The sequence below is a fragment of the Podarcis liolepis genome (genome assembly GCF_965112155.1).
Source record: "Podarcis liolepis genome assembly, chromosome: 6".
Taxonomy (NCBI): Eukaryota; Metazoa; Chordata; class Lepidosauria; order Squamata; family Lacertidae; genus Podarcis; species Podarcis liolepis.
In genome coordinates this window covers 58,559,230-58,586,505 of record NC_139559.1, presented here as the reverse complement: position 1 = coordinate 58,586,505, position 27,276 = coordinate 58,559,230, and the positions used below count along the sequence as shown (strand labels likewise).

Here is a 27,276-nt window from a genome sequence, read left to right as displayed (position 1 = left end):
TGTGTGTGAAGGAGCGTTTGGTTCTGTGTATTTCAAGGCCTTTGTTGAAATGCCATTAAGGGTTAGAGTAGCGTGTGAGCCAGCTTCTGAGAAAGAATACTTGCTCTCGCCCTCCTTTCCCTTAAAAGGATAAGTTTTGTGACGTCCTTTTTGGGTTTTTGTTTTTTTTTACTCATTTGGCATGAATCTTTCACAAACACAAACCCATGGAAAAGTCAAATAGAATTTTGGAGGGAGCCCATTTAAGGGGAGAGAGAAATATCCTCACACGTTTTAAGGTTACAAAGAAGCTTTCTGAAGATTTGGCTGTGTCTGTCCTAGGCAATGTATTCCAAAACCCAGCCTTTTCTTTTTTCTGGCATCACAGAGCAGACTGCACACCAGCAAGCATCTTCTTCAACTAATTCCCTGGCATGTGCATGATTAGCCTTTAAAGGTGATCAGTCTGAGGGCCAAATTAGGCATTAAATCAGGCTTTGCATTTAACCCACATGGTTGTTGTTTTTTAATGCAGATAATAGCTGGGGGAGAGCTAATAATTATCAGGATCGCAGCCAGTGGGGAAAGGGATTTTTAACCCTTTCATTTCATGCTGCTTCCCCATAGAAAATCTTTCATCTGGAGGTACTATTTGCATTGGGAGACACTGTCCCCTTGGCGCCAAGACTTAAATCTCACCCTCCCTGCAATCCTGATAATTATCACTGCCTGCCACATGATGCTATTTTGAATCTTACCTCTTGTTTAAATGAACCACATAATTCCTGTTTATTTGGATCCTGGATAAGGGAAGTTGGTCGCAAACCAGTGAGTCTTCACCACTGCAAAATTGGCAGTATGGTGTGGATACCAAGAGCGATAAAAACTGTTGGATGTGACTTGGATTTTTCCCATTGGCTGCGGTTGTTCCTGATTCTCTGTAGTTATTAGAGCAGGGAGATTCAAAAGCACAATTCTTTGCAGTGAGAACTGGTATGTGACATCAATAGGCTTTGCATCAGCTGATAAATTAGTTTCAGTGGGAGTAGGAAATGCTTGGAGAGTGTGGTTCCGATGAACTGATCCAGCACATCCACTGGGGTGCATAGCTCACATCGCTCCCCCAATAGTTTTGATAGCATAGTGGAAGGATTAGGAGATTAGCGTGGCAACGCCCGCCTGCTTGTACTTAGAAGGATCTGTTTATAAACCCACTTTAATGTGCCCTAGCTTAGCTTGGACAATTGTTTACATTTAACCATTAGTAAAAATGATGTTAGTGCTGCTTTTGTTTACAAAACCATCATAGCAGACCCCAGCTATCACCTGTGAATGCTTCTTCCTGATTTTGATCTTCCACTTGTGTCACTGGGACCGAAGTTGTTGTAGTTTTGTTAAAGGAATCCTAGATAGATGGATCAATGGTTCAACTTGTTTAAGGACTTTTCATATGCAGGAGAGTGACAGTTGCTCTTCCATGTGCAGCCCCACCCAGTAGGAGCAGGTGGCTGGAATGGAAGCAGGCAGAGTTTATGCATGTAGTGTTAGAAGTGTGTACCTGGACTCACATGTGAGCATCCGGCACTCGTGTATGTTCATATACATGCTGTTGTATATTGTAGAATTTGCTGCCTGCTTAGATTGCAACATTGCTGTCTGAAGCAGCATTTTAATATATTCTGTCACTCCTATTTCATATAATAAACCAAGCTTTCCTTATTCCTCTGTGTGAGAGCTTCCTGTGGGCATAACAAGCAGATGTCATTACTCCAGCAAAAGATCCTAAAGCTCTCTCAGTATATGAACATACATGAGTGCTGGCTGCACACATGTGAGTCCAGGTACACACTTTGAAGAGTAATTCAGCAGAGTTCCAAGCTGAAAGCATATGTTGAGCTTTTTATTGTTGTTGTTTAGTCGTTTAGTCATGTCCGACTCTTTGTGACCCCATGGACCAGAGCACGCCAGGCACTCCTGTCTTCCACTGCCTCCCACAGTTTGATCAAACTCATGCTGGTAGCTTCAAGAACACTGTCCAACCAACTGTCGTCCCCTTCTCCTTGTGCCCTCCATCTTTCCCAACATCATGGTCTTTTCCAGGGAGTCTTCTCTTCTCATGAGGTGGCCAAAGTATTGGAGCCTCAGCTTCAGGATCTGTCCTTCCAGTGAGCATTCAGGGCTGATTTCCTTAAGAATGGATCAGTTTGATCTTCTTGCAGTCCATGGGACTCTTAAGAGTCTCCTCCAGCAACATAATTCAAAAGCATAAATTCTTTGGCAATCAGCCTTCTTTATGGTCCATCTCTCACTTCCATACATCACTACTGGAAAAACCATAGCTTTAACTATACGGACCTTTGTCGGCAAGGTGATGTCGCTGCTAGTTGACCTTAATTAATTCTCATATTTAATTTCCTATAAAAGAAGATGACAGTTCATGTTTGTGACCATTTCTTGGCCTGCACTCACTCTGTGATAGTCAAACCCAGTAATGCAAAAGACCATTTAGAAATAACAACTTTAGTAACTCATGGGAAATTTGAACTGTGTGTTGTTTGGATTTCAAACCCTAAAGCATTTATTTATCAGGTTTGCAAGAAATGATAAGGACTTGAAAATTACTTCAGGAAAAAAAAGCAAAGCAAAGGACTTCAGCACAAAGACCTTGGGCCAAACATATGGTTGCTACCCAACGTGGCATCTTTAAAGAAACAAAACAAACTATTTCCATCTTTATGTTGCATCTTCAACATATGCTGCTAGAGGCTGATTACCTCTTATCATTTAACCTGGGGTGAAAATGCCTTTAGATCTCTGGTAGTAATTAAGGATAAAAGTTTTTGAAGTCGTTCTGTAATATTGTCTCTTTCTTCCTACTCTGTTAATTTTTCTGTTCTCCCTGCCTGCACACCCTGTCCCCCGCCTCTCACCGGAAAGAGTTCCTTAATAGTAAATATACTCCGGCATTGAAGTTTGGAAAGCTATTATGGGAACCATAGACCTGTTAGCAGACTCTCCAGCTGCCAAGGCCTGTGAGTATTATACTGTACTGCAGGGTTCAGTCACAGGATATGCTGAATTGGAAAGAGATGGCAAACAAAGAAGCTTTTCAGTGGCAAAGTTGAGGTTTGGCTTTGCTCAAGAGCAGTTTTGGGTCGAAGAGGCATCCGGAGCTCTGGGAGAGGAGCAGAAATATATTGGATAGATGCAATGAAGTAGTACTCAGAACAGCATGGTTTTGTTTGAAAGCTTACAGAATCAGCTTTAGGGGGTTTTCTCTCCATTCTTTTTACAGTTTAGCTTCTCTCTTCTCTGCTTTTTGGTGCAGATCCTTCTTCCAAACACATGCTAGTTTTCTATAAAAAAATTGTTGACTCATTGCATTCTGGGCACATTTCAGCAAACGTGAGACATGATTAACTTACACAGAAATAGTTGGCTGTAGGTTACTCTTGACTGAGTCCCATTCTATTGATTGCAGAGGGACAGGCTAAGGTCTGCTGCATCATGGCAAATGTATTTGCCCTTCTTTTCAATCTGAATCCAGGTAGCAGAACTTGGAAGCACGGTGGATGTAAGCAGGGAGGGAAAAGTTTAATTGGGTTGGGGAGGAGCAAGTAACTAAATTTCAATAAATGATTATGGGGGGAAAGCACCACTCTGTTTTGATTTTTTGTTTGGGTAGGGATGGGGGAACTATTGCCCTCCAGATGTTATTGGACTCTCATCCCCAGCTAACATGGCCAGTGGTTGGGGTAATAGCAGTTGTGTCCAGCAACATAAATTCCTCATCCCCGATTTGGGTATACAGTAGTTATATTATTCTAAAGTTCTGTACTCATGGCAAAATGGTTTGTAGACCATGCAACATAACATAGATCTGATCTACTGTATTTGGTACCCTCCAGACGTGTGGGACTGGCTGAGGCTGATGGTACTTACAGTGCAAAACATTTGAAGGACACCAGATAAGCAAAATCTGCCAGAAATTCATAATATGGCACTTGGCATGACATGAGCTTAACAATTTTACTTGTAGAGATTAGCAAGACTACAATTTAGAGAAAACTGCAAGCTATCAAAAAAAGAAAAGGAAAAAAAAAAAGCCAGCAATAAAATGCCAGACTCATATTTCCCTATTTCTTCCTAGTTTATTTTAGGAAATCTTAATGGTGAACAAAACCCTTTTAAGACTGGTTAAGACTTGCTTCTTTTCAAGCATGCGGAAATGTTAATTTAAATCAAAAGAGAAAAGACGGAAGGGTGTATTGCTCTGAAGGTGTTATGAGGTCAACAAACCATGCAGTGCAAGCTGTTTCTGCGATTTTAATTTATTTTAGAATGTGCAGCTTTAACTGCCCTCCTCCTGGAGCATCTAATGAATGAAATGAACAAACATACAGATATTAAGTGTTATCTTTGGCAGAAATTTTGAAGGTCTGTAAAGATTTGTTCTTTGTTCAGTTTGAACTCTTCTGAAGGTATTTATATTTATTCACAATTCTGTGTAGTGTTCTGAGTTAGACAGGGGTCAGGCATATGTGATCCCAACCATCTTGCCAAGACTCTTAGAATTGTAGAGTTGGAAGGGGTCCTGAGGGTCGTCTAGTCCACCCCCCTGGCAGTGCAAAAATCCTGCCCACATGTTCACAGATGTTTCACCTGAACAGGACCCTGAATTAACATGTTTACTAGAAACCCAGGACTGCACTGCTGTTCACTCTCTGGGACCTCATCATATATTCCACTCTAGCTATAGCTGCAACTAGGACAGGAGTCACCCCTGTGGCACCCATGGGTGCAGGGCATCTGCAGAGGCCTTCCAGGACACGTTCCCCATGCTCTGCTGAATTAGGTTAAAAAGAAGCATTGTACTGTAACCAATAGAATGGATAGCAGTGTGTGCTTGACTGATGTGTGTGCGTGCATGTAGTGCCCATGACAGCTTCTCCAGTTTGCACATGGGCTCTAAAAGACTGCTGACCCCTAGGTAAAGGGACCCCTGACCATTAGGTCCAGTCATGACCGACTCTGGGGTTGTGGCTCTCATCTCGCTTTAATGGCCGAGGGAGCCGGCGTATAGCTTCCGGGTCATGTGGCCAGCATGACTAAACCGCTTCTGGCGAACCAGAGCAGCGCATGGAAACGCCGGTGCTGACCCCTACACTAGGATAAAAGCTGTTAAGTGATGTTACATTGTTTGGAAGTCCCCTGTTGAGCAACTGCCTTCTTTTTCTTTTTCTTCTTTTTCTTCTTGCTGCTGGATAGATGCTGACAGGTTGCGCAATTTCACTTCGTCATGTGGATTTTGAGTTCACTGGATAAAGGGAAAACGAACTCAATATGAATTTTTGTTCTGTCTTGTTCTGGAAAAGCAGTTAGAAGTGAATCATAAAATTGTAGAGTCGGGTCCTGAGAGCCATCTATTCCAACCTCCAGCAATGCAGGAAGCTGATGTCCTGTGCATGGTTTAAAATCTTTTTGTATCAGGAGATGGCCTAGCTCCCCTCACCCCTTATTTTCAGCTTCTGTTGACGTTAAAGACGGGGAAAGGAACCTTTCTCAGACTCAGGGCTGCATTTCCCTAGTGTGGAGGTTTCCAGGGGCCACGTACCTGTGGCAGCAAAAGTGGGTGGAGCAACAGATGTGGCTCTTTCATCTTTGTACAATAGGCTGCCGTTCAGCCACACACAAGTTAGAGGTTTCAGAACATGCCACCACATACCTCTCCGTCCACCCATTCCAGGTAGGCAAAAGCACTCAAGGATGGAACAGAGCAAGACAGGCGAATGGTACAGCCTGGGGAGGCAACATGGCTTAGTCTGATTAAAGGTAAAGGGACCCCTGACCATTACGTTCAGTCGTGGCTGACTCTAGGGTTTATTGGCCGAGGGAGCCGGCGTACAGCTTCCGGGTCATGTGGCCAGCATGACTAAGCCACTTCTGGTGAACCAGAGCAGCGCACGGAAATGGCGTTTACCTTCCCGCCAGAGCGGTACCTATTTATCTACTTGCACTTTGACGTGCTTTCGAACTGCTAGGTTGGCAGAAGTAGGGACCGAGCAACGGGAGCTCACCTCGTCATGGGGATTCGAATCGCCAACCTTCTCATCGGCAAGTCCTAGGCTCTGTGGTTTAACCCACAGCGCCATCCGCATCCCTTAGTCTGATTAGAGAGGCTTAAAGGCCACATTCAGCCCCCTGGCCTGAGGTTCTCCACCCTGTTCTAAAGATCATTTAGATCCTCAAAATACTGGACTATAGTTTAGCACTATGACCAAACCAGAGTGTCAGATGTGAAAGACTATAAGTTTTTAATGTTTTACTTGAGTGTCTTTGGTCAGGATAGTCATTCTTATCCTCTACTAGAAACAGAAGTTCATAAGACAGGGAGACTATAACAAATCACAAACAGAATAAAGACGACAACTTCCTTGACTATTTTAATAATTATCTGTCTTATAAAAAAAAAAAGAGCAGTGACCTCCATACAAGTGGTTTGCCCTGCTATATACATAGGCACTCTTTCTTCGCTTCCTTGACTGCAGAACATCTGCGAGATTGTTTGACTTGTTTGCTTAATGTTAGGGCTAGTAAACATTCTAACCCGTGCTGAGCTTCCATTGATCTGTCGAATGGCACCCCCTCCAACTCCACTGGGAGTCCAAGGTCCTGTCTATAGCAACACTAATCTGTAGGGAGATATACGTTATCACGCGTCCATTCTCTTGCTCCCTATCTCCCATGGTATTTTTGTTTACAGGCTTCAAGAATAGTCTGCCTCTCTTAGCTCCGAGGCTGGGCCAATTCCAAGATAGCAGTGGAACTATTCACAAACCAGGCTGATTGGAGTACTGCGGAAGGACAATGGCAGTGTGACCTGTCAGCACGCAGTTCTCATGACTTACAGCTCACAAGCCAGATAACAGATTTCCTTGCTGTATTTCTCTTTCATCATTGGGCTGATGATCCCTGTTGAAGTGGTTGGTAAATGCAGCATATGGATTGATACGGGTTATCAGAAGAATGCATTTGATGTAGGTCAGCTGCAGAAATACTATACACTTGTTCAGAGAGCATCAGCTCTGATAAGGAAGAAGATCCTTTGACTTCCCCCTAGGTGGAAACTCCTAGAAAATGCACAATTCAGACAGCATAAAAACTAATGGACAGATTTGTGCAGGCTTGGCTTTGGCTTTGAACTTTATACTTTCCCACTCAAATATTTCAAGGATTCATATATTGTGTATTATGAAGATGGAAAGTTCAGGGCAGAATCCTTTGTTTCAGATTTCTGCCATCGATAACAGCTACATTTGCTGTTGTACATATTTTTCTAGGCCATCAACACAGTGTATCTATAGTAGATATGCTATGTTATTAATAAAATGATGTACGAGTCTTGGGCCACTCAACCTCATTACATCCCTCTAAAGAAAGGCATTTATATTCCTGTTTTGCCAATGGGATGTTGAAACTCACTGTTAGGGACTTTCCCAAGCCACATTCCCCCTTTACTTCTTTTTGGATGTACAGAGAGAAGTTCAGTGTGTACACCTAAAAATGTAAAACTTGTGTGCATCAGAAAGGCATTTACAAAGATATGTATCATGCATGGGGGGGTTGCTTTATGATTTAAATAATATTTTGCATTTCCACCCCCATCATTCAGCCCAGACACTGAGGTCCAGCTCCGAGGGTGGTTCCCTCATTGCAGGAAGTGAGGTAACAGGGAACCAGGCAGAGGGCCTTCTTGGTAGTGGTGCCCACCCTGTGGAACACCCTCCCGTCAGATGTGAAGAAAATAAACAACAATCTGACTTTTAGAAGACATCTGAAAGCAGCCATGTTTAGGGAAGTTTTTAATGTTTGATGTTTTATGTGTTTTTAAAATTCTGTTGAGAGCCGCCCAGAGTGGCTGGGGCAACCCGGTCAGATGGGCGACATATAAAATTATCATCATCATCATCATCATTATTAAACTGTGATTTTTATAATCTGCTATGGAGCCACTCTGTGAAAAGCAGGCTATAAGTACAAATAAATAAGTAAAACAAGTGCATCTTTTGGGGACCCATAATTCGCCAATGCTTCCCCCATATGTACACACTGAATTTACTTGGGGTTCTTGAGTGGTCTACCATCCAGGCATTGGATGAGACCTAGATCTTCTTAGCTTTAGCAAGGTGGCTGCATCATGTGCCCTTAGATCACGCTTTCTCTCAGTAGAAATCTATGCTTGCTATTATATAATGGTGCAAAGGAGTCTTGTGTTTGTGATCAGAGATTTGAACCTAGCTCTAAATATAGCACTCCCTCCACTTTCTATAATGGGGAAGAACATGTTCAGCATATCAGCATTTAACTGTTCTTAAATCTGGGATTTCCGAGGGATTTGTCAAGTATATTCTTCAGAGGGTCCTGTGTTTCAGCTCTTGCCCATTCTGCCAACCAGCCCCTCACTAGTGTCTGTGTCCCCTTCCCAGTTAGAGTCTCACCATACACAGGGCTTTATCAGCACTCTTTCTGTGATCCACTGACTATCGGCTGATTCCTGGTGCTTCAGAACAGCTTGCAGCTGCAGTATCCTCCAATATCACTGTTCCGCCTCTGAGGCTTGTATGTCCTGCTTTGGCGTTGCAAAGCATATTTTTCCCAGTGTCGGAAACTCATAGCTCCATAATGAATTAATTCCCACAGTATCCCACATGTCACAATTTGCCTGAAGCCTCAAACTGAAAACCCTTCTGGGGATGGGGGAGACCATCTGCCTTCTCAGTGGGGGAGGTGGCAATTAACACTGGGAAATGGAGGATGAATTAAAGAAACAATTGGATTAACAGACACACAAGTTTGGTTTGGGAAGGGGGGAAATATTGTTTGAACTTGTGAGAAAACAAAGCCGAGTAGAGAATAATACAACTTCCTGTGTTCTTAAAGTCTATGTGGTTGAGCCTGGAAGCATAGGGTTTCAATATGGTATTTCATTGAAGTGGTCACTAACTTAGATAACTTAAAAAATGGATTACATAAAACCAGAGAAGATAGGCCTATCAATGGCTGTTGGTCATGTTCAGAGGGAGTGTGCCATTGAATACAGCTGGTGGAGAATAAAAGCCAGGAAGGGCTACTGCACACCAACATAAGAAACTGCATTATACCACTGGATCATCCAGCTCAGTCTTGTGTACAGTGGCAGCAGATTTCCAGGGTTTCAGGCAGGGATCTTCTCCCAGTCCTAACTGAAGATGCCATTGATTGAACTTTCTGAGGCCTTCTGTGGGCTAAGCAGATGGTCTACCCCTGATCTAGGACGCTTCTCGTTTCTTTGCCATCATGTCTGGTTTAGTGGCTTTTCCAGACCCATTTGGAAATCAGGGTGCTTGGTTAGACAGATCTTTAGTCAGATCTAGTAGGGCTTTTCTTATGTTCTTAGTCCACAGAGAACAAATGTAGCAATTGCCATCCATCCGATTAGTCATTTCATTGGGATATACCATAGATTGATCGTATCCAAAGATATATCACACTGAAGCAAAAATATTTGCTTACTCGGGTGTCTCAAAATCTCAGATGGTGTAGTATATATCCCTGTGGAGCACTAGGAATTCATATATATATATATATATATATATATATATATATATGCAGGTTTTGGTGTCTTCGGGTGTCTTCCCGTGTAAGAGTTGGGGTGTCTAGGCGACGTTTCGACGAGGTCTCACTCGTCATCTTCAGGCTGGTGCTTTCGGCTTCTTGTTACTGGAACAGAGCAGGATCTCAGTGTTTGAGTTCCTATAAATACTGTTGAGGGGGTGTGGTGTATAGCCTCAGACGTTCTGGGCAGAGAGGAAGTTCCCAGGTTAGTGTGCCTTTTCTTCTTTTGTTCCTTAATTACTTGAGGGATATCTTGAGTGATTTCTTGAGTGATATTCTGAGTACCACTTAGGTGGGTCATTAGGTGTGGATTAGTTGCTAAAGCTTTCGTGTCTTGACCTCTTGAGCTTGTGAAGAGTTTTTCTGAGAAGATGGCTGTACTGCACTTAGTTGTGCTCTGGCTTGGCTTCGTGTATAGGGGCGAGCTGTGGTTTTGAGTATATGGTGCGAGTATATGGTGTTGAGTATATGGGGCGAGTATATGGTGTTGGGCAGGCTGCTTCCATAAATGTCAAAACTTATCTACCTGTGAATCTATGAGCAGCTGCTTTCATTGGTGTTCCCTTTGAAGATTAGAATCTGGCAGCAGACTCTACGCTTAATTACGAGCCACCCATGGAAAGACATAGGCAGCTAATGAACTTCTGCCAGAGAGAGAGAGAGACCCCTGCTCGGTTTGTGAAGTTTGCCAGGCTTAAAAAAAAGGGGGGGAAGCATATTGAAGAGTGACAAAAAGCTCACTTTGGCAGGATTTAAAAAGGGACTAGTTTCCTGGGTTGCACTCGGAGAACTAAATATGCATGTGTATATATATTCTGAAGTAAAGCAACAGTGGCGGACCTTGGTGTCTCAAATATCAGCGACACCCTGTGCAACACTAAAATTCAGCAGCGGCGTCCTCGCCCCCCCCCACCTTCCATTCAATAACTTAGCTGTGGCTCCCCTGCGGTGCTCCTGAGACTCTCTGGAACTTCCCCTAAATCCGCCTCTACAAAACAGCTTTTAAACTTAGCTAGGGAGTGGGGAAGTAGAAATAGATGACAGTGACCTGTCATCCATCCATCCATCCATCCATCCATCCATCCATCCATCCATCTCTCAGTCTGTCGGTCTCTTTCTCTCTCTCTCTCTCTCTCTCTCTCTCTCTCTCTCTCACACACACACACACACACACACACACACACACACATGTATATCTTAGGATGCTCAGTGTCTTGGAAGAGAGGACTGCTGAAGCTTTCAGATCAGCATCAGTTGAACCAATTTATTCAGTGATGTGGAAAATGTTCTTTGATTAAGCTCTTGGGGCTCTTGTTGTAAAGTTATTTACGGTTCTTGCTCTATATCGGATAGGTTTATAATGTTGGCAGTGTTATAAGGTAGGCCGTGAGAAATTTCAGAATGTTACTGCCTGCGAAAGGGATCACACACGTACTTTAATGAACCCGGAGAGCTATATCGTGCACTACCCACTTAAGCCGCTACTTGGGCTCCTCTCAGTGGCATTTGCCCAGTGCCATGTTCCCAGTTCTGATGATTAGATTTCATCCGAGCGCTTCTCCCTTTTCATGTCTATTTTAACAAAGGGAGTTGTTGAGCGAAAACCATTTCCATGAAAAACCTGCGATTTTCAGGCAAACATACCAGCCTACTCTCATGGCAGTACCTTGGTGAAGGGGAATAACGTTATTTGGCACCAAGCCCTGAAGGAGAAAAAAAGTTCAGAGAACAGGGGTGCCTTTGTCGAAAACCTACCGCAATAAAGTGCAAAAGTAGGGGAGCGGGGGGTGGAAGGAATGAAAGTGAGAAAAAGAGGCTGCTATTCCCTTAGGTTTCTTTAACCTTTTTTCTCCAATTTATTCACACATTGCCTGACAGCAGGGCACTGCATTGTTACAAGAGCTCTGAAAAGGGAAGCTGGGACTTCTCCATTTTTATTTGTGAACGAACACTATACACATTGTGCCCCAAGAGAACAAATGAACTGTAGCTCTGCTACTGCCTGCTCCATTGAGGATTTATTAATAGGGTCCAGATTGGAACTGCATCTCTGAAAAGCACATACAAGGAATAGCAAGGAATAGTTACCGGAGACTCCGTGAAACCTTTATTTGGTGACAATTCAAGGCTTGTAAATGTTTCCCTGCCCTGGGTTACAAGTACGACAACAGGATGGGATGAGCCTGCCTTAAGAGGCATTACTGTAGAGACTCAGACATGGAAACCCAACAGACAAGAGACTGGCTTTCCACCTAATTGCTTTCAGGCTACTTCCACTCTTCTCAAGATGTGAACCATGAGGAAACGTTCTTCAATATTCTGGTATCTTTGTGGGGAGGGCAGCTTAGGGAAAGTCTTTGGAAGCTCTAGGAGTTTGCAAGGCGTAAAAAGTTACTGTTGTGAGTTGGGAAAAGGATTAGAGTTAGCATTTTGTAAAAAAATAAAATAAAAAATGTGCAGCTTCTGTTCCTAAGCCCCCAAATGAAATAGCCTGTCTAAGAGGAAATGATCTTTTAAGCATCTTTTGTCTTGATCCAACGAGCAGATGTATGTGTACATAGAAGAAAAACTCATGTGCTTTTTAGGTATGGATTCAGGTGTCATTTGGATGTTCATCTGAGCCCCTTGAGTTGGCAAGATGCATCTTTTGTTGCTATGGGGATGTACAGTGCACACAACTAACCACAGCTGCTAGTTGTTCTTCCTGAGAGCTGGATTGGGGTTTCTATTTGGATTCTTAGGGTTAAGACTTTGTCGGAAGCTAATGAAAAAGCAAGTGACTCCTGGGTGGTAGTGGAATCTGGGTAGGTGTGGGGGAAACAACATTTCATTGGGGGGTAGCCAGCATGGTGCCCTTTAGATCTTGTTGGACTGTGACTTCCATCCTCTCTCCTGGTTGGCCATGCTGGCTGGGTTGATGGGAGTTGTCCATTGGCTTCCCCAGTTTACCTGAACAAGTTTCGAACTATTCATAGCTAACATGGAGAACAGTGAAAAACTGTGGCTTTACTGGTAGGATAATTACAAAATCAAGAAAGAAATCCCCTCATCTTAGCATGGAAATAAATGTAGGGTCCTTCATGCTTCTTTTTTTGAAAAGGAGCCTGGATTTAACATGCCCAGCCATATTGCTGCTTTGGACCCATACCCCTCTGTTCCAGTGTATGAAGACTCCCTCCCTCCCTCCCTCCCTCTCTCTCTCTCTCTCTCTCTCTCTCTCTCTCTGTGTCTCTCTGTCTCTCTCTCAATATATAAGCACCACAATTTTCTTGGAATGTCAAGAATTGAAACTGTAGCATGCATGTTAATAAAAAGTGCATAAATAGGGACTTAATGTCCTGTCTTGAGAACATTTCACTTACTTAGTAGTCCACTTTGCTTGCCCAAACAGAACAGCCCCCCCCCCAAAAAAAAGGTAGGAAGGAAAACCATAAGAAGAAGTTGATTTCGTTAACACCATAGAGCAAATAAGGCTCAGGTACTCCCAAGGTCCTTATTCTTGCTGCAAATTACACGTCACTCAAACATCTGCAGTGAGTACTTGGAGTGAAAAAATCTGCAATGTTGCTTAAGCCATCCAAAATAATATTTTTGTAACAAAAGACCATTGGTTCAGATTTCTGCTAGATACCCCTGATCAGAGCTGAGACTCTCATTTTAAATTCCTAGGCTGCAGCATCATATTTTAAGAGCCAAATCTGCAAAAATATCAAACTGTGAAGGTACCAATGGTAAGTTTATTGTGATGGTTTTAGGAGCCCGGACAGTCAACCAACTAAGACTTTTTCAGCCTTAGCTGTACTCAGTGCAATAAGTTTGGTAGCTATTTTCTCATGACACACACCAGTTGCTGATGTATGTGAATTCATAAAGGCCAGTGTAGTTTTCTGCAGAACTTGTTTTTTTCATAGAAGGTTATGAACAGTGCTATTTTTCTAGAAAAAGAGGTACCGGAACTCACTATGAATGCCTCCCTCATTCTCTTAGAATGGCAGGTGCCCACCTGAGAGGTGCCAGAACCGAGTTCCGTTGAGTTCTAGCTCAACTCTAGGGTGAATGGTCAGTACATACTGAGCACTGGTTAGAATCTAGCATGAAGTGCTGCTGAGTTGCAGGAAAATTACATGGTGATTATCACCTTTATTAACAGTGATGGTTCACAAAATACAGTTGTTGACAACACAAAGACATACTGGCTTTGGTGAGCCAGTAGCCACATGTAGTGTGATAAAAATCCATTGTGTCAATTTAGTCCACAATGGATAGCACTGACTCTCTTGATGCATTGTAAATCAATGGTTTTACATTGCCAGCTTTCCTTTGAAGTTCCTTTGTTCACAGATAGACACCATAAGGTCAGTCATGGAGTTCTCAGTGCCAAGTTGTCTGTTCTTTTATTAGTGGCCACTGTTAATAGGGTACTTATTTCCATCTGTACTTCTCTGAATTTCCTTTCCTTTTGACCTCACGATTTACAGTATTTTGGTCCCTTCCATCTCTACAGTTCTATGATTTTATACCAAGGTGTGACAAAATTGTTCCTTGCTTTACAAAACATGTACACCCCCCCCCAAGAATTTCTGTTTGATTCCCATCTTGTCTATATGCAGAGTTGAGCACAGTGCAGAATGGTTTCAGAGGTTTGTTCCCTTGGCTTCTCAACCCAAATTGAGAGCATTACCTTGGGTATGTTTGCACAAGCAAGAACTCTGTGTGATTTTAACCACCAACTTTGCATACTGGTTGCAGAGCACTCAATGCTTGTTTTAAATGATGAGTTGTACTCACATCTGCCCTACTGTACAGTCAGTTGCCTCACGGTGAAAACAGAGATAATGCAAAAGTATTTTTTCCTCAGTGGAATACTCTTTCTTCTGTTTAACTCATTGTAAAACAAAGCAATGTATGAATTATATGCTGGGCACATCTACCCCAACTCTGCCCTGGGGTCACTCAGAGGGTGTGTAAATATGGGACCCCTCTCCACCAAATGGGCCAGTTTAGGATACAAGCCCTGCTTTCCCCAGAAATGGCATTAAGATTGCTCCCTTAGTTAACAAAGCTTAGAGACCACACAGCAGAGTGGTAGCAGTCACTGAAAATTAGCTGAGGTGGTTTTCCTGGGCTGTATTTCTTTCTGTCTTAATATGTCTACAAGGGGCTGAAGAGGCTGTTTCTTCAATGCTTCATTCCAAAACAAAAAGAAGAAACTTGAAAGTGGGAGAGGCAACTGTGTTTAATTTAGTGCAAAGGTGAAACTTCAGCTGGGAAGATCAGAGCTGCCTGTTTGGGTCACCACAGTAACATATCCCACATGACTTTATCAATGGGTGGCCAATGAAAGCTTATCCTGTCTTATATCCTCCACGCTCCCCAAATCTGCCCAACTCTTAGGTTTTCAAAGGTTCAATGTTTCAAAGCATTGAATTCAGCACAAGAGGCCTTTGATTTCCTATCAATTGCAAGCTGCTCGGTCAATGCCCCCCTCCCCACCTTTTAAATCACCTCCTGTGTCTCTGAGGTTGTTAGGTTTCCTAGGAGGTAAAGAAAAATTAATTGATTGTTGAGGAAGATGTTAATAAAACAATGTTGCTTCTTCTACATTTAACATTCAAAGCCTGCCAAGTTCCAGCCCAGCTGCAGTAGCCCTTATTAAAATGTAAAGCAGAATGCAATGTCAGCTCTCCACCGAAGCAGCTTTGCATAGGACACCAGCCGCGAGGAGTCAGAAAGTCATTTTGACTTCCTCCAAAGAAAAGCAGCATCCTTTTCCTTTTCCTTCCCTTCCTCCTCCAGTGTATGCTGCAGCAAAAGCAACTCCTACAGGGCCTAGCTGAACTCCTTAGTGCCCACAACCCGTGTAGTCCAGCTACTTCTTAATTGATTCATTGGAAATGCTTCTAAACCAGCGTTCACCAACCTGGCGATCTCCAGATATTTTGGACTGCAGCTATTTTGGACAGCGTATCTGTGCTTGCTAGAGCTGGCAAGAGTGTGTGGAGCACATCTGGAGGACATCAGGTTGGTGAAGACTGCTTCAGACTGCCCTTCATCCAGATAAAGAGAAATAAAATACTCAACTCTCATATAATACAATTAAGGACAAAACAGCATCATTGTGTATATATATATATATATATATATATATATATATGAGTTTTTAAAAATCACATAAAGTTACAGATTAAAGCAAATTTGGATACGTCCTTCAAGTACTAAAGAAGAGTCAGATAGTTAAAAACAGACAAATGGAGCAGGTACCACTTCCTTTCACACTGCCTTACTATAACAGGAAAGCCTTCCTACAACCCTTATTCAAGATGCTGCAGAATCTGGCTCTCCAACGGCACTTGAGCAGACACTTTAGAAACACAGAAAGAGGCCAAACTGGAATTGGAGTTACAGGAGGGAATGAAATCATGGGTTTATCAATTGTGGCTATATGGGAGCTTTTTGTCCCAAGGCATTTATCCACTGAATACCCAGAGGATGTCCTGAGCTTGGTCTGGTTGGTCACTGTGGCAAGCAAGATACTGGACAGGGGGACTCTGGTCTGGTCCATGGGGCTGTTGTTTGGACTTTTGCATGTAAAAGGTCCAGAGTTATCCCAGGTTCCTTGTGCCATTACAGAGGCAAAGGGATACACTGGGAAACTAAACAAGCATCTCTTCTTATCTGTATCTTTCATGGAGGAGAAAGGCTGGGAATTATAGCATCCTAAAAGCTCTCCAGCTCTCCACAGTTGTTAGAAGAGAGGTGTGGCGTGTCTGCTCATCCCATGCCCACCACCCACAAGTTAGCTGAGCTTGTCTATAGAGGATCCTGCAGGGCTGTAAATCACAAGGGGGTCTTTCAGGTATAAAGCAGGCAGGCACCCCACACTGGTTATGCACCCCAACATTTGAATCTCACCAAACAAATGTGTGGAGAATAATGCCCAGAACCGGCCTAAAGAGATTAAGTCTCAGAGATAAGCTTCTGAAATGGCTACAGCTGAAAAATCCAGGGTCACATTTCTCCCAAACTCAGATTACTAAACTTTAGCCCAGAGACTGATATTTCAACCACCAAATCCAGTGGGGAACTAGAATGCCCGGGAAATCCATCTTTTCCAATCTTGTTGGAACTTTGTTTTGTTTTATCCCAACAAAAACTGACACCATCATTTATACTGAAACACTGTCAAGTCTTGTTGAAGTTTGGTTTCAGCAGTGTTGGCAGTGAGTCTGAGTGAATGATTTTTGCCTGACTAGAACCTGATGTCTCGCTGTACAACCATAGTAGGTTGTTGCTGGCCTGGGAAACTGATTGAGGTGGGTTATAGTATGAGGTGTTGAACTGCCACAGACATTTCATATTTACCATTTTGGTGTAAATGAAATTAAGGCCTGGAGCCTTTCCTGTAAACAGTCGCGCAGCTAGAGCTATTTCCATTTTGTTGTTCCTTTCCTCCCCTCCCCTCCATCCTTGATTTTCATCTGTGGCATCCCCCCCTTAAGATTTCTAGTAGTATCTTCTGTAAACCCCTTTTCAGGGTGGCCATTGGCACCAGCCCATGCTGGAACCTCAGCGCCAACCATTTCCAGAAGATGGGGTTTGTGCCAGAAGTTGTGGGTGGTGACACAATTCCTCAAAACAATCTGTGCTCCAAGAGATCTTCCTTGGAAACAAGGCTACCTTAGCAAGGGCTCTGACACCACAGTGCTCATTTTGACGGCAATGTGTGCCCTGGCCTGGACGGTGACCTTGGTGAAGCATGGCCTCCAGCCCAGTCCTCAGAGTCTAGGCATGCCGCGGGTTTTGTGAGCAATATCCGTTCGGCTCCTGAGGGTATGTTTATGTTTCTCATATGAAAATAGGGAATCTGAGGTTACTGTTGTGCTGGAAAAATGTCAAGACTCAATTGGCAATATCCCACTAAACCACAAGTTTGCAGGAGAAAAAAACAAAACCCTCACATTTTCAAAACCATGTCTGTATGCTTTTAAAGAAAATATATACAATCTTGGTCAAGTCTTGCTCGTATTATGGTGGTGGCAGTCCTGAAAATAATTGAAATGTGGAAATACTACTCCCATGCTGTTCGGTGAATGAAGGGGGGAACAAATCTTTATTATTCCAGAGTTCACATAATTTATAGGAACACTATTGTCTTTCCTCCCCCTTAACCCGTGTCCCCTATTTCTTTATTTTTCTTTTTTTAAAAAGCCCGATTTAGCTCTCAGATATGTTTTATTGTTTGAGGCAACATGTGTTTTACAGACTTGTCATATGAAAACAATTAAAAAGAGGAACTGGGGCAATAACAATAAGTCACGTAACCATGGTATGGTTAATCCCCAAAGTTTGACTATTAAACTGCTGCTTCTAGTGGATGTGAAACCAGATCTCATCATGCAATGTTAGCTTTTTGGCAGCATTTTTTTATTGGGATGCAAAGGATTTTATTTTGGTTCTTTTCTTTTTTCTTTTTTCTAAAAAGGCTATTCATATCATATATTGTTGGCTCAGAAAACATATTCTGTATCCAAATTGACTCTGTTCCAACAGGTTTTAGGTAGTGGAATGAGGATGGCCTGGATGTACAAATATGCTAAATTTTGAGTTGCAAAATCAGAGGTTTGTTGATGCCTCTTGACACATTTATTCACTATTTTATGAAAGTGTTGCAAAACACACACTTCTGTGTACAATGACTCAAGCTTTTGACTAGGCTTGTGAAGGCAGCAGTGCATCAGTTCCCTTTATGAAGGTGCCAGTAGTAGATGATCTCACTAACTATGTATGCTGCAGTTCAGCAAAAAGGAAAACGTAAAGTTATATTTTAAAATTTGACTTTTTGCATAGGGTCGTTCCACTTGCCAATTCATTGTGGACTCACTGCTGCTTTGTGTAGTGTTCTAATGACACCTGTAGAAAATCAAAATGCCACCCCCTATGTCCCCCCCCCAATTTAATTTGCATTTAGTGTTTCAACAGTTTTTTTTTTCAAAAAAATACTTTTCTACATTAATAGTAAATGGGGAAAAAATATGGGGCAGCATTCTGATGAGGACAATGTTAAGAGGACACTGTGCAAAACATACATGCATGACAAGCACCAAGACCACAATTAACAGCTATATGGAAACATATATAGTATTAGGCAGCTAGAAATAATATCAAATCCTTAATTACCTTCGGTTTTCTTCCAGGTTGAAAATATTTTCAGTGATTGAAATTTAGCTTTTTTAAAAAATAATGATGTGGCTTTGAAATTTGTTACAAGTAATCGAACCAAAGAGCGCAGTTGGTTTCATCCTGTGTTCCTATTATTGTGCTTTGCCTCTGTCCTCTATCTGCTTTGGGAGATTTAGGGTTGTGACATTTTAAACAAGTTGAATCAGAGAATCTTGTGAATTTGACTGATTTTAAATGCATGTCTTTTTCTTTTGGGGGAGGGGAGGTGGCTAAAGTATAGTTCAGTGTTGAATAAGTTTATGCAACCCCCCACCCCCACCCCTAGTATCTGTATGGGATTTCCCAGTGCAAGTCCCAATAAATAGTATTTCCCAGTGTGATATAATCATGATTACGAAGCTCCTTGTTTAATTCTTACTTGTGTTTCTGACCACACACTTTTTCTTTTGTTCCCCTTCCTTTTCTCCTTCTAGCTGGCCTGCCATTTCTGATAATCGAAACAAGCACAATCCCACCCTATAAGCGGGGATTTTACTGTAACGATGAAAGCATTCGCTACCCTCTGAAAAGTGGAGAGACCATCAACGATGCTGTTCTTTGTGCCGCAGGCATTCTTATAGCCATACTTGCTGTAAGTAGGACAAAACGACTGCGGTTTTATTTCAGTTCCCTGTACTATAAAAATAAACACCCAGTACCAAACAACATGCCTATTTTTTCTGTTCTGTTTTTGTTTTATTGATTGTTCATAAATAAAAGTTAGGATGTCGACTAATCAAACATTAGTGGTTCTAAATACTTTGTTACTGAAAAACGTGGATGTGTTTGTGGAATTAACGCAAACCAGATCATACCTTAAGTGGCAGCTCTTAAACTGAAATCTTCAAACAACTTATTATGGAATAGTTCCCTAAACCCACTACATGTTACCCCATCAGGGTCATGTGCACTGCTGATAATACAGAATTGACAAGGATAAACTTTTGAAGGAAGTGGCTTGTGGATTCACTGGCTTTGACAAAATAGCTTTCAGTATAGCTACCACTCAAATCACACTGCAGACCAAATTAATCTGTATATCAGTTGATTCAAGAAGCTATGATATTATCCAGTGATAGAAATTAGCCAGGTGCCAGGTGCATTTTGTAACTGGCAAAGGCAAATTGCAAGCACATGGAGATCTCTGGATGCCAGTTTGGCGACTGACATCTTCATTTGGCTGGGCCCTCCAGCTTTCTTAAGCAGGTAAGAAGAAGAGCTCATTTATTGTATTTATATCCCAACCTACAGGGTACACCTCCTCCTCAGTGAATCTCTACAACAACCCTGTGAGGTAGGTTAAGAGGGTGTGACTGACTCCAAGGTCACCCAGTGAGCTTCATGACTGAGTGGGGGATTTGAACCCAGGTCCTAGTCCAGCACTCTAACCACCCCACCACATTGGCTTCCTAGAGTTCTTCTGCTATGGGGCAGCTCTATAAATTATGTAAATAAATACAGGGAAAGCAAAATGTCGCTTAAAGAAGGATATGAAATATTTTCCTGGAAGCTTGAATTTGTTTTATACAGTGGTACCTCGGGTTAAGTACTTAATTCGTTCTGGAGGTCCGTACTTAACCTGAAACTGTTCTTAACCTGAAGCACTACTTTAGCTAATGGGGCCTCCTACTGCCGCCACACTGCCGGAGCACGATTTCTGTTCTCATCCTGAAGCAAAGTTCCTAACCTTAAACACGATTTCTGGGTTAGCGGAGTCTGTAACCTGAAGTGTATGTAACCTGAAGCGTATGTAACCCGAGGTACCACTGTAGTGGTTTGGGGTTTTTTTGATGTTTCAATGTGTTGTAAACCGCATGGAGATTTTTTCTTTAAAATGTAAAGTGGTGTAGAAATGAGATAATAATAAGAACCACAATAATAGTAACGAACACCATTGCTGGGGGGAGAATGGCGCCTAGACATACCATTGTGGCGACCATAACCCAGACTTAAGGTGCCATTTGGCGATTAGCTTATATATCTGAGTTTCTAACACTGCACACATCACATGCTTATCATGGTGTGAGTGGGGAGGCTGTGCTTGCTCCCACTACCGCCTTGGCCATGACCCTGGTGGTTTGGCCTTGCTGCTGCCTATGCATTGCTCTGAAAGTTTGAAGCAGGCAGCCTGCTTACATGCGTAGGCCCTGTGCATAGTTTAGAATGCTTGAATGATCAGGACAGTAAATTGTGTGAAGAGCCTATTCATATACACCAGGTGCCATAGTTCAGGCAGTTTGAATGGCAACAAGGCTGTACCAGGCAGTTAGAAATGCAGGGATGAGGCTACTGGGGCCTAACCCTGCTCTCCCAGTCCCTAAAATTAACTGTGTGGGCCATAATATCTAAAGAGGGCTCTTCAGCACAGATGTTGTGAACTACAGCTCCCTTCAGTGCCAGCCAACAGGACCAATGGTCAGGGACAGTCAGAGTTGTGGCGTGCAACATCTGGAGAACACAACAGTTGTTAGGCAGTCTCTACTGTATGAAGAGCATGATTAGTTATCTAATCCAGAAGTACGCTAGAAACAAACTCCGAGTTGGGGACAAAACGTTCCTTCCAAAACCATACAAGTAAGCCAAATCCCATAAATTTTATTGAACAACCAATGTAGGAGACATTTTCCAGCTCAGCAACTACGTGCTTGTTCGGCAAAAATTTAGCGTCTTGAAGGATTTGGTGTACATTGTCTGCATTCTGGTACGCTTTGTGGTATTTACATATCCCGTATTTCATGTTAGGTTGTGAAGTATGTTCTGCTTTGCAGCCAGCCACTGACTGCCTGGAAATGTTTTGCAGACAGTATTAGGTTCTGATATCTACTAAGGAGGCAGATTTTGAAAGGAAATTTGAAACTTGGGAGGCCGAAGGGAAGGGGCAATGTCTGTGTTCCCAGTATCCTTTGCATTAAGATAGATAATTCTGTTTGCATGTTCTTTTCCTTTGGATCTCTGAAACATTTTCTCATTATTGAAAAAGATGCTGCTTTATGGAGAGGGGGCAACTGGGTATTTCTTTGTCAGTAAATGGAAGCATATTCTCAGCCCAGGCTTATGAATGGAGGTTGCTCATATGATTGCATTGATGACCACTTTATGAACTGAGTAGTTCAGTTCAAATATGACTCCAAACTATGATTTGGTGCTAAGAAAACAAATCTAGAGGAACCTTATGTTTGTGTGTTGGGCTGAAAACTGTGGTTTGTTGTTACCTCCAGCCTGACAAACTCTCATTTGTATTTTCTCTACAAACTAGGAATAAACCCTGGTTTGCATGGCAAGTCGAAGCTACGGTGTGGTTGTATCGGCAAACTATGGTTTGTTGAAAACAGGAAGTAACGAGGGAAGAGGAGGAGAGGGAGCAGCTGAACCTGAGGTTTATTTTCCTAGCACTAAACCATGGTTTGGTACTACATTTGAAATTAGGCAAAGGGAAGATGGGTTGTACTTCTAAGTAAACCAAGAGTTTACACATAGTTTCCATGAAGGTCTGAATTACAGTTGGCTCTGGGAATGTAAGAGTGTTCCTGCCCCACAACACCTGCATTGGTGACCTTTCTGTGTTGAGGGGTGAGGTAAGAAATGGGATGGAAAACTTGTTCAGCTGAATGCGACTGGGAGCCCTGCATGATGAGCTGGACGCACCTCAGACCTTATTGCTGAAAGCAGGAACCTCAGGTAGAATGGGGGCAGGGGACAGGCACATGCAAGGATGTTGGGGAGGGGAAGGCTGGCACATGTTCCTCCTGCACACTCTCTCATGACTGGAATTTCCTTTTTATGCCGGAAATTATTATAACATTCTTATAGAATTATTGTTATTTGCAGAATAATTGTTTTAAACAGGTCTCAGATTTGTTAGCGTCTAGAGAGGAGACCATTTTTGAGCTTCCCAAATGAAGGGTGGGAATAATAATAAATGCCAGCAAGTATTTCAATTGACAACTTCTCTTGTTTGAACACGGCCTACTCCTGCCAGTTGTAGGTTCTCTCCTTCAGGACTTTGAGGACATTCTTCAAAATGCTAAGTTGCATAGCAGGCTAAGCCCATACGCAAGGCCCGGCGTGTTAAGAAAAATAATTTCATCAGTCACATAACTTTAACATGCAGATCACATATACATTTCATTGTGACTCTTAGCCTAGCCCCACTCATTTCTCCCTCTGTCTACAAGCAAAGTTCCTGCTGCTTCAAGTGATGAAAAATAAAATAAAAACAAAATAAAACACAATGACAGAGGGCAATGTATAGCAAAACCCTTGTTTGTAGCATCCAAGAGTTTTGTGTGCTTGGGTTGGCCAGCCATTGTGTTAGGTCTCCCCAACCTTTATGTGACTCCCCAACCCCCACATGCATTCTAGGTTTCTTTGCTTCACAGCTATTAAAACTTCCTCCTGCCATTATTTGTCAACAAAGTCTGTTCCTACTAAGTGCTCGATTAACTAAATAGCCCCAATAACCAGTTATTTTTGCATTCAAAGAGAAAATGAATAAACCTATAAACAAGAAGGAATTTTATCCTGCAGGGCAACTTTCCCATTATAGAAAGGCCATAAATGAAAGTGAAAAAGCTTTTCATTTCCATGTTATTGCCTAACATACCGTCATTTAGGCTCCTTGCAGAATCTGCTTCTGATCAGGAGCAAGCCAGTGGTGTGTATTATTAGTGCTGAAAATGTGGCTGGAAACATAATCAGCTGACTATATAATCTGTCAACTTTCTAACACAAAATGGCAGGCTAATTAAAAACTGGGTGGGGGTGTGGGGGAGAGAAAGAAAACCCCGGCCACTCTGACGTTAAATAGCTGATTCTCTGCCATATTTGCAGCTTTCCCAACAAAAGCAACCAAGTATGGAAAATACAAAACAATACAGCACTTTTATTGTGGAGGATTGCCAATCTTATCAAGCATGCAAAGAAATGGATTTAGAATTTTTATTTTTTTATTTATGATGGAAGAAGATAGGGAAAATTTGTCGTATTTTTAGTATTATATCAATAAATATACATGTAAAATTGCTGCTACATCATGCAGGCATACATGCAGACCTAGAAACAACAAGAAAACACCACGCATGACGTAAACGTTCACTTTCTCTCTATCAGAAGTAGGGAACTTCTGTCCCCCCCCCATATGTTTTTTGGACTCCAACTTCCATCAGCACTAATCAGGATTGGTCAGGGATGATGGGAGTTGTAGTCCAGCAACATCTGGAGGGGCACAACATCCTCATTCCTGTTCTATTCCATAACACCAACAATTTTCAGTTTATAAAGCTGTTTAAATCCATATATACCATACCATCTAGGAAAACAGTTTTCCACAAAGTGGTGACCAGTGGTGAGATTTTAACTCTCATTCTGCACATACAGTACATATATTTCCCACCACCCCCCAGAAGGCATTACTTAGATGCCAGGATTATTGTAGCACCACTGGAATTCACCCTAAATTCACTGAGTACTAATTATCCCCTTTAAATTTGATGTATTTGCTTTCCAAACACTCCATAGCTGGCATAAGGGCATTGGGGGGCAATAAGCAAGACAATCATTTTCACACTGCTAACCCTTTATTTTATATAGTGTCATCAATAGACTCCCTCATCTAGAGCAAAAGGTCTAGGTCATGTTTTATGGGGCTTGCAAGGCCCACAAAGTTCTTGTTAAGTAAATACCAGAGGCTGTGACCTTTGTCTCTATCAGTACATGGGAGGATATGAATGCACAAGACCCTTGAGATACTAATTGCCTTAGGGAATTGTGCTTTCCAGACCTCCCCTAAATATTCCCAAATCTTACCCCACATTGTATTTCTTTTACTTTAGAAAATGTGGCTTGTTTTGACCTTTCAGGACCTCATGTTATCCACAAGTCATGGCTGCAAACTTCTATGCAAACTTCTACTTATTGGCCATCTAGTAAAGTCTCACATTTGTAACTGATGGCCCTTCTCTCTGCACGTTTCAGTAAATAAGCAATGCCTGGTCCCCTATTGGCATCTATACCCGACTTTGTCTCCTGTAAGAAAAGCTAATCTTGTACAAAGGAGACATGTGACCTTCTGCTACTTAAGAACACAAATCCTATGCATGCTTACATGGGAATGTATCCTGTTATACATAGTAGGACTTGTTTCTACGTAAACATGTATCTCCTCAATTATACAGAGCCTTTTCTGTTCTCTAAAGAGGTGAATTTCACCTTAGCAGAGGAAAAGGCACTACCAGTCCACCGTAAATTTGAACCAGTGACCTAGTTAAAGTGAAAGTTAGCCTACTTCCTCATGTCTCTCTTTGCATGCACTTGCATAGCATCTTAAAAGTTTGTTTAAAGCAAAAATAGAACCAGTTGCACTTAGTAGAGTCAAAACCAGTGCAAACAAAACAGAGAGAAGTGTGTTTAACTTATTTAAATCTCCCCATCCTATTAGATGTTTGGGGGGGGGGGTTCACAGTAACTTGAAAATGAAGCATGGTTGGCGGTGGTCAGGAGAGATTGCAAGGGTGACTGAATAATAGAAACTAATTGCACAGAGACCTTTCAAGGATTTGATGAAAACAGATTTGCAGTCATGCTTTCCAAATACTGGGCCATTTTGCACTTTGTCCCTTACCAGCTTTGCTCCCCTTTAAGCGTTTCCAGCAGTTCACACCACATGCATACTACTTGCTGGAGACACAAGTCAGAAGAGGAGCTTAATATCTTTAAGACTTGTTTATTCAGGATGAAGTTTCAGCTTTTGCACATCTGTGCTGAATTAGTTGCTTGAGCTTTCTTTTTTTCCCCTTTTTTAAATCAGGGACAGCGTTGCCAAAAGAACAAGTTTATCCTACTTCAGCTTCTCATTAAAGGTCCGGCCCTGATTTCAGCTAAAGCAGGACGGGTCATGGCTACACACTGTTGTGCTGGTGGGGGGGCTGAAGTCTCCAATTTACAGTCTGCTACATCTGTACAATTACCAGGACCACCAGCAGCGAGAGAAAATATTAATCCCTAGACTTTGTTGGCCCTGGTCAAAATATTCCCATGTCTATCTCAGGACAGGCATCTATGGTTTAAGAGGCTCCATGTGTTAGGAATAAAATGGTGGAGCACTTATTGTTACGCTCTTTCCTTAATTCGGTTTCTTATGCTGACCCACGTTTGTATGGAGTGAAAGGCTCAGCCACTGTAAAATGCAGTTGTTGTTTTTTGTTTTTTACATTGATCATTTGCATCCCCATCCCAGGACAGCTGGGAAGCATAGAATCTCCTCCGAAGCGCCTGAACACATGTGCATCTCCCTTATACATATTTGTACTTTTTGAATGTAGTGCTCCTACAGGCCACTTTTGCTTGTGCATATGTGGTGGAGATGCATTCCCAAGTGTCCACAAAAGCCACAGGGGATTTGTAAGAGACTCATCCTCCAGTAAATGAGCAATAGGGAAAAGAAACTGATGCTACGGTTGTCGGAGAGAGGCCCTGGCTGTAAATAACCATTAGAGGCCATCTGGCAAATTAATTGCGCTCTGCCAGAGGAGGAGATGCTGAGATTCAGATGCTTTTATTCGCCCCACATGCAAATGTAGACTCTGGCCGATCGCCTGCATTTGAAGATGGTCCAACAGTCGAGATAAGCCATCAGCTGTGCAGCACTTGTGTTCTCCAGGGCTTGCATGGGATTCTGGAACAGGTTAGCTCCTAAACCTAGACAGCCAGGGTGAAGCCCCAGGGACCGCAATATTAATTTCCGGTGGGGGGAGGGGAATGTGACAACGCAGCTCTTCAGTATGTGCCGTTTTTCTGCCGACTAAACAAAAGAAACTAAAATAGCAAGCCCACACTTTTTCTAGACACTCTTCCATGAAGTAGCTATGAATGCTTGTAATTTCAGGGAATCCATGTCCCTTTCTCTTCTTTCCCATCCCACCCAACTGTCTCATTCTACCTCCATTTCTGAATATTCATTCAGTTTCAGGTTTTGCACCTTACAATACAAACCTTCCCAAACCAGGAAACCCAGTTTCCTGTAGTTAGTCTCCTCAGTACCTCTTATGCCTGCAGCCTTTAAACTTTGCATTTTTTTTTTGTTCTGTAAACTGGACTGCTTGCTACCCTCTAGGGTCTTCCTTTTCCTCGCCACCATGGGGTTCTAAGAATACCCAGAATACTACACTTACAGCTTGTGGCACATTGTAAATAACTCTTGTAAATCTTATTATCAACAAAACAGACATCCCCCTTCTATGAAACATCTATAAGAGAGCTAGCCATTTCCTTCTCTCTTTTGTGGATAAACCTGCAAGGAAGCTGTTTGGTGGTGTGACATGTGAAAAGCAATTCTTTCTGAACCTTCTAAGCATCCTTATATTAGCATGTTGCCTGCATGCCATTTGTGGCTGGGCAACAATCTTGAAAAAACAACAATACACAATC

The 27,276-nt window shown here is 42.4% G+C and overlaps 1 protein-coding gene across 1 annotated transcript in view; it reads left to right on the top strand.

Annotated features, from left to right (window-relative positions):
• The window catches only part of PLPP3 (phospholipid phosphatase 3), a 62,953-nt gene that overhangs the window by 15,331 nt on the left and 20,346 nt on the right, over nucleotides 1-27,276 (top strand). Inside the window, exon 2 of the mRNA XM_083510025.1 lies at nucleotides 19,287-19,444. Within this exon, the coding sequence (XP_083366151.1) occupies nucleotides 19,287-19,444 (158 nt within the window). The remainder of the gene's footprint in view (nucleotides 1-19,286; nucleotides 19,445-27,276) is intronic.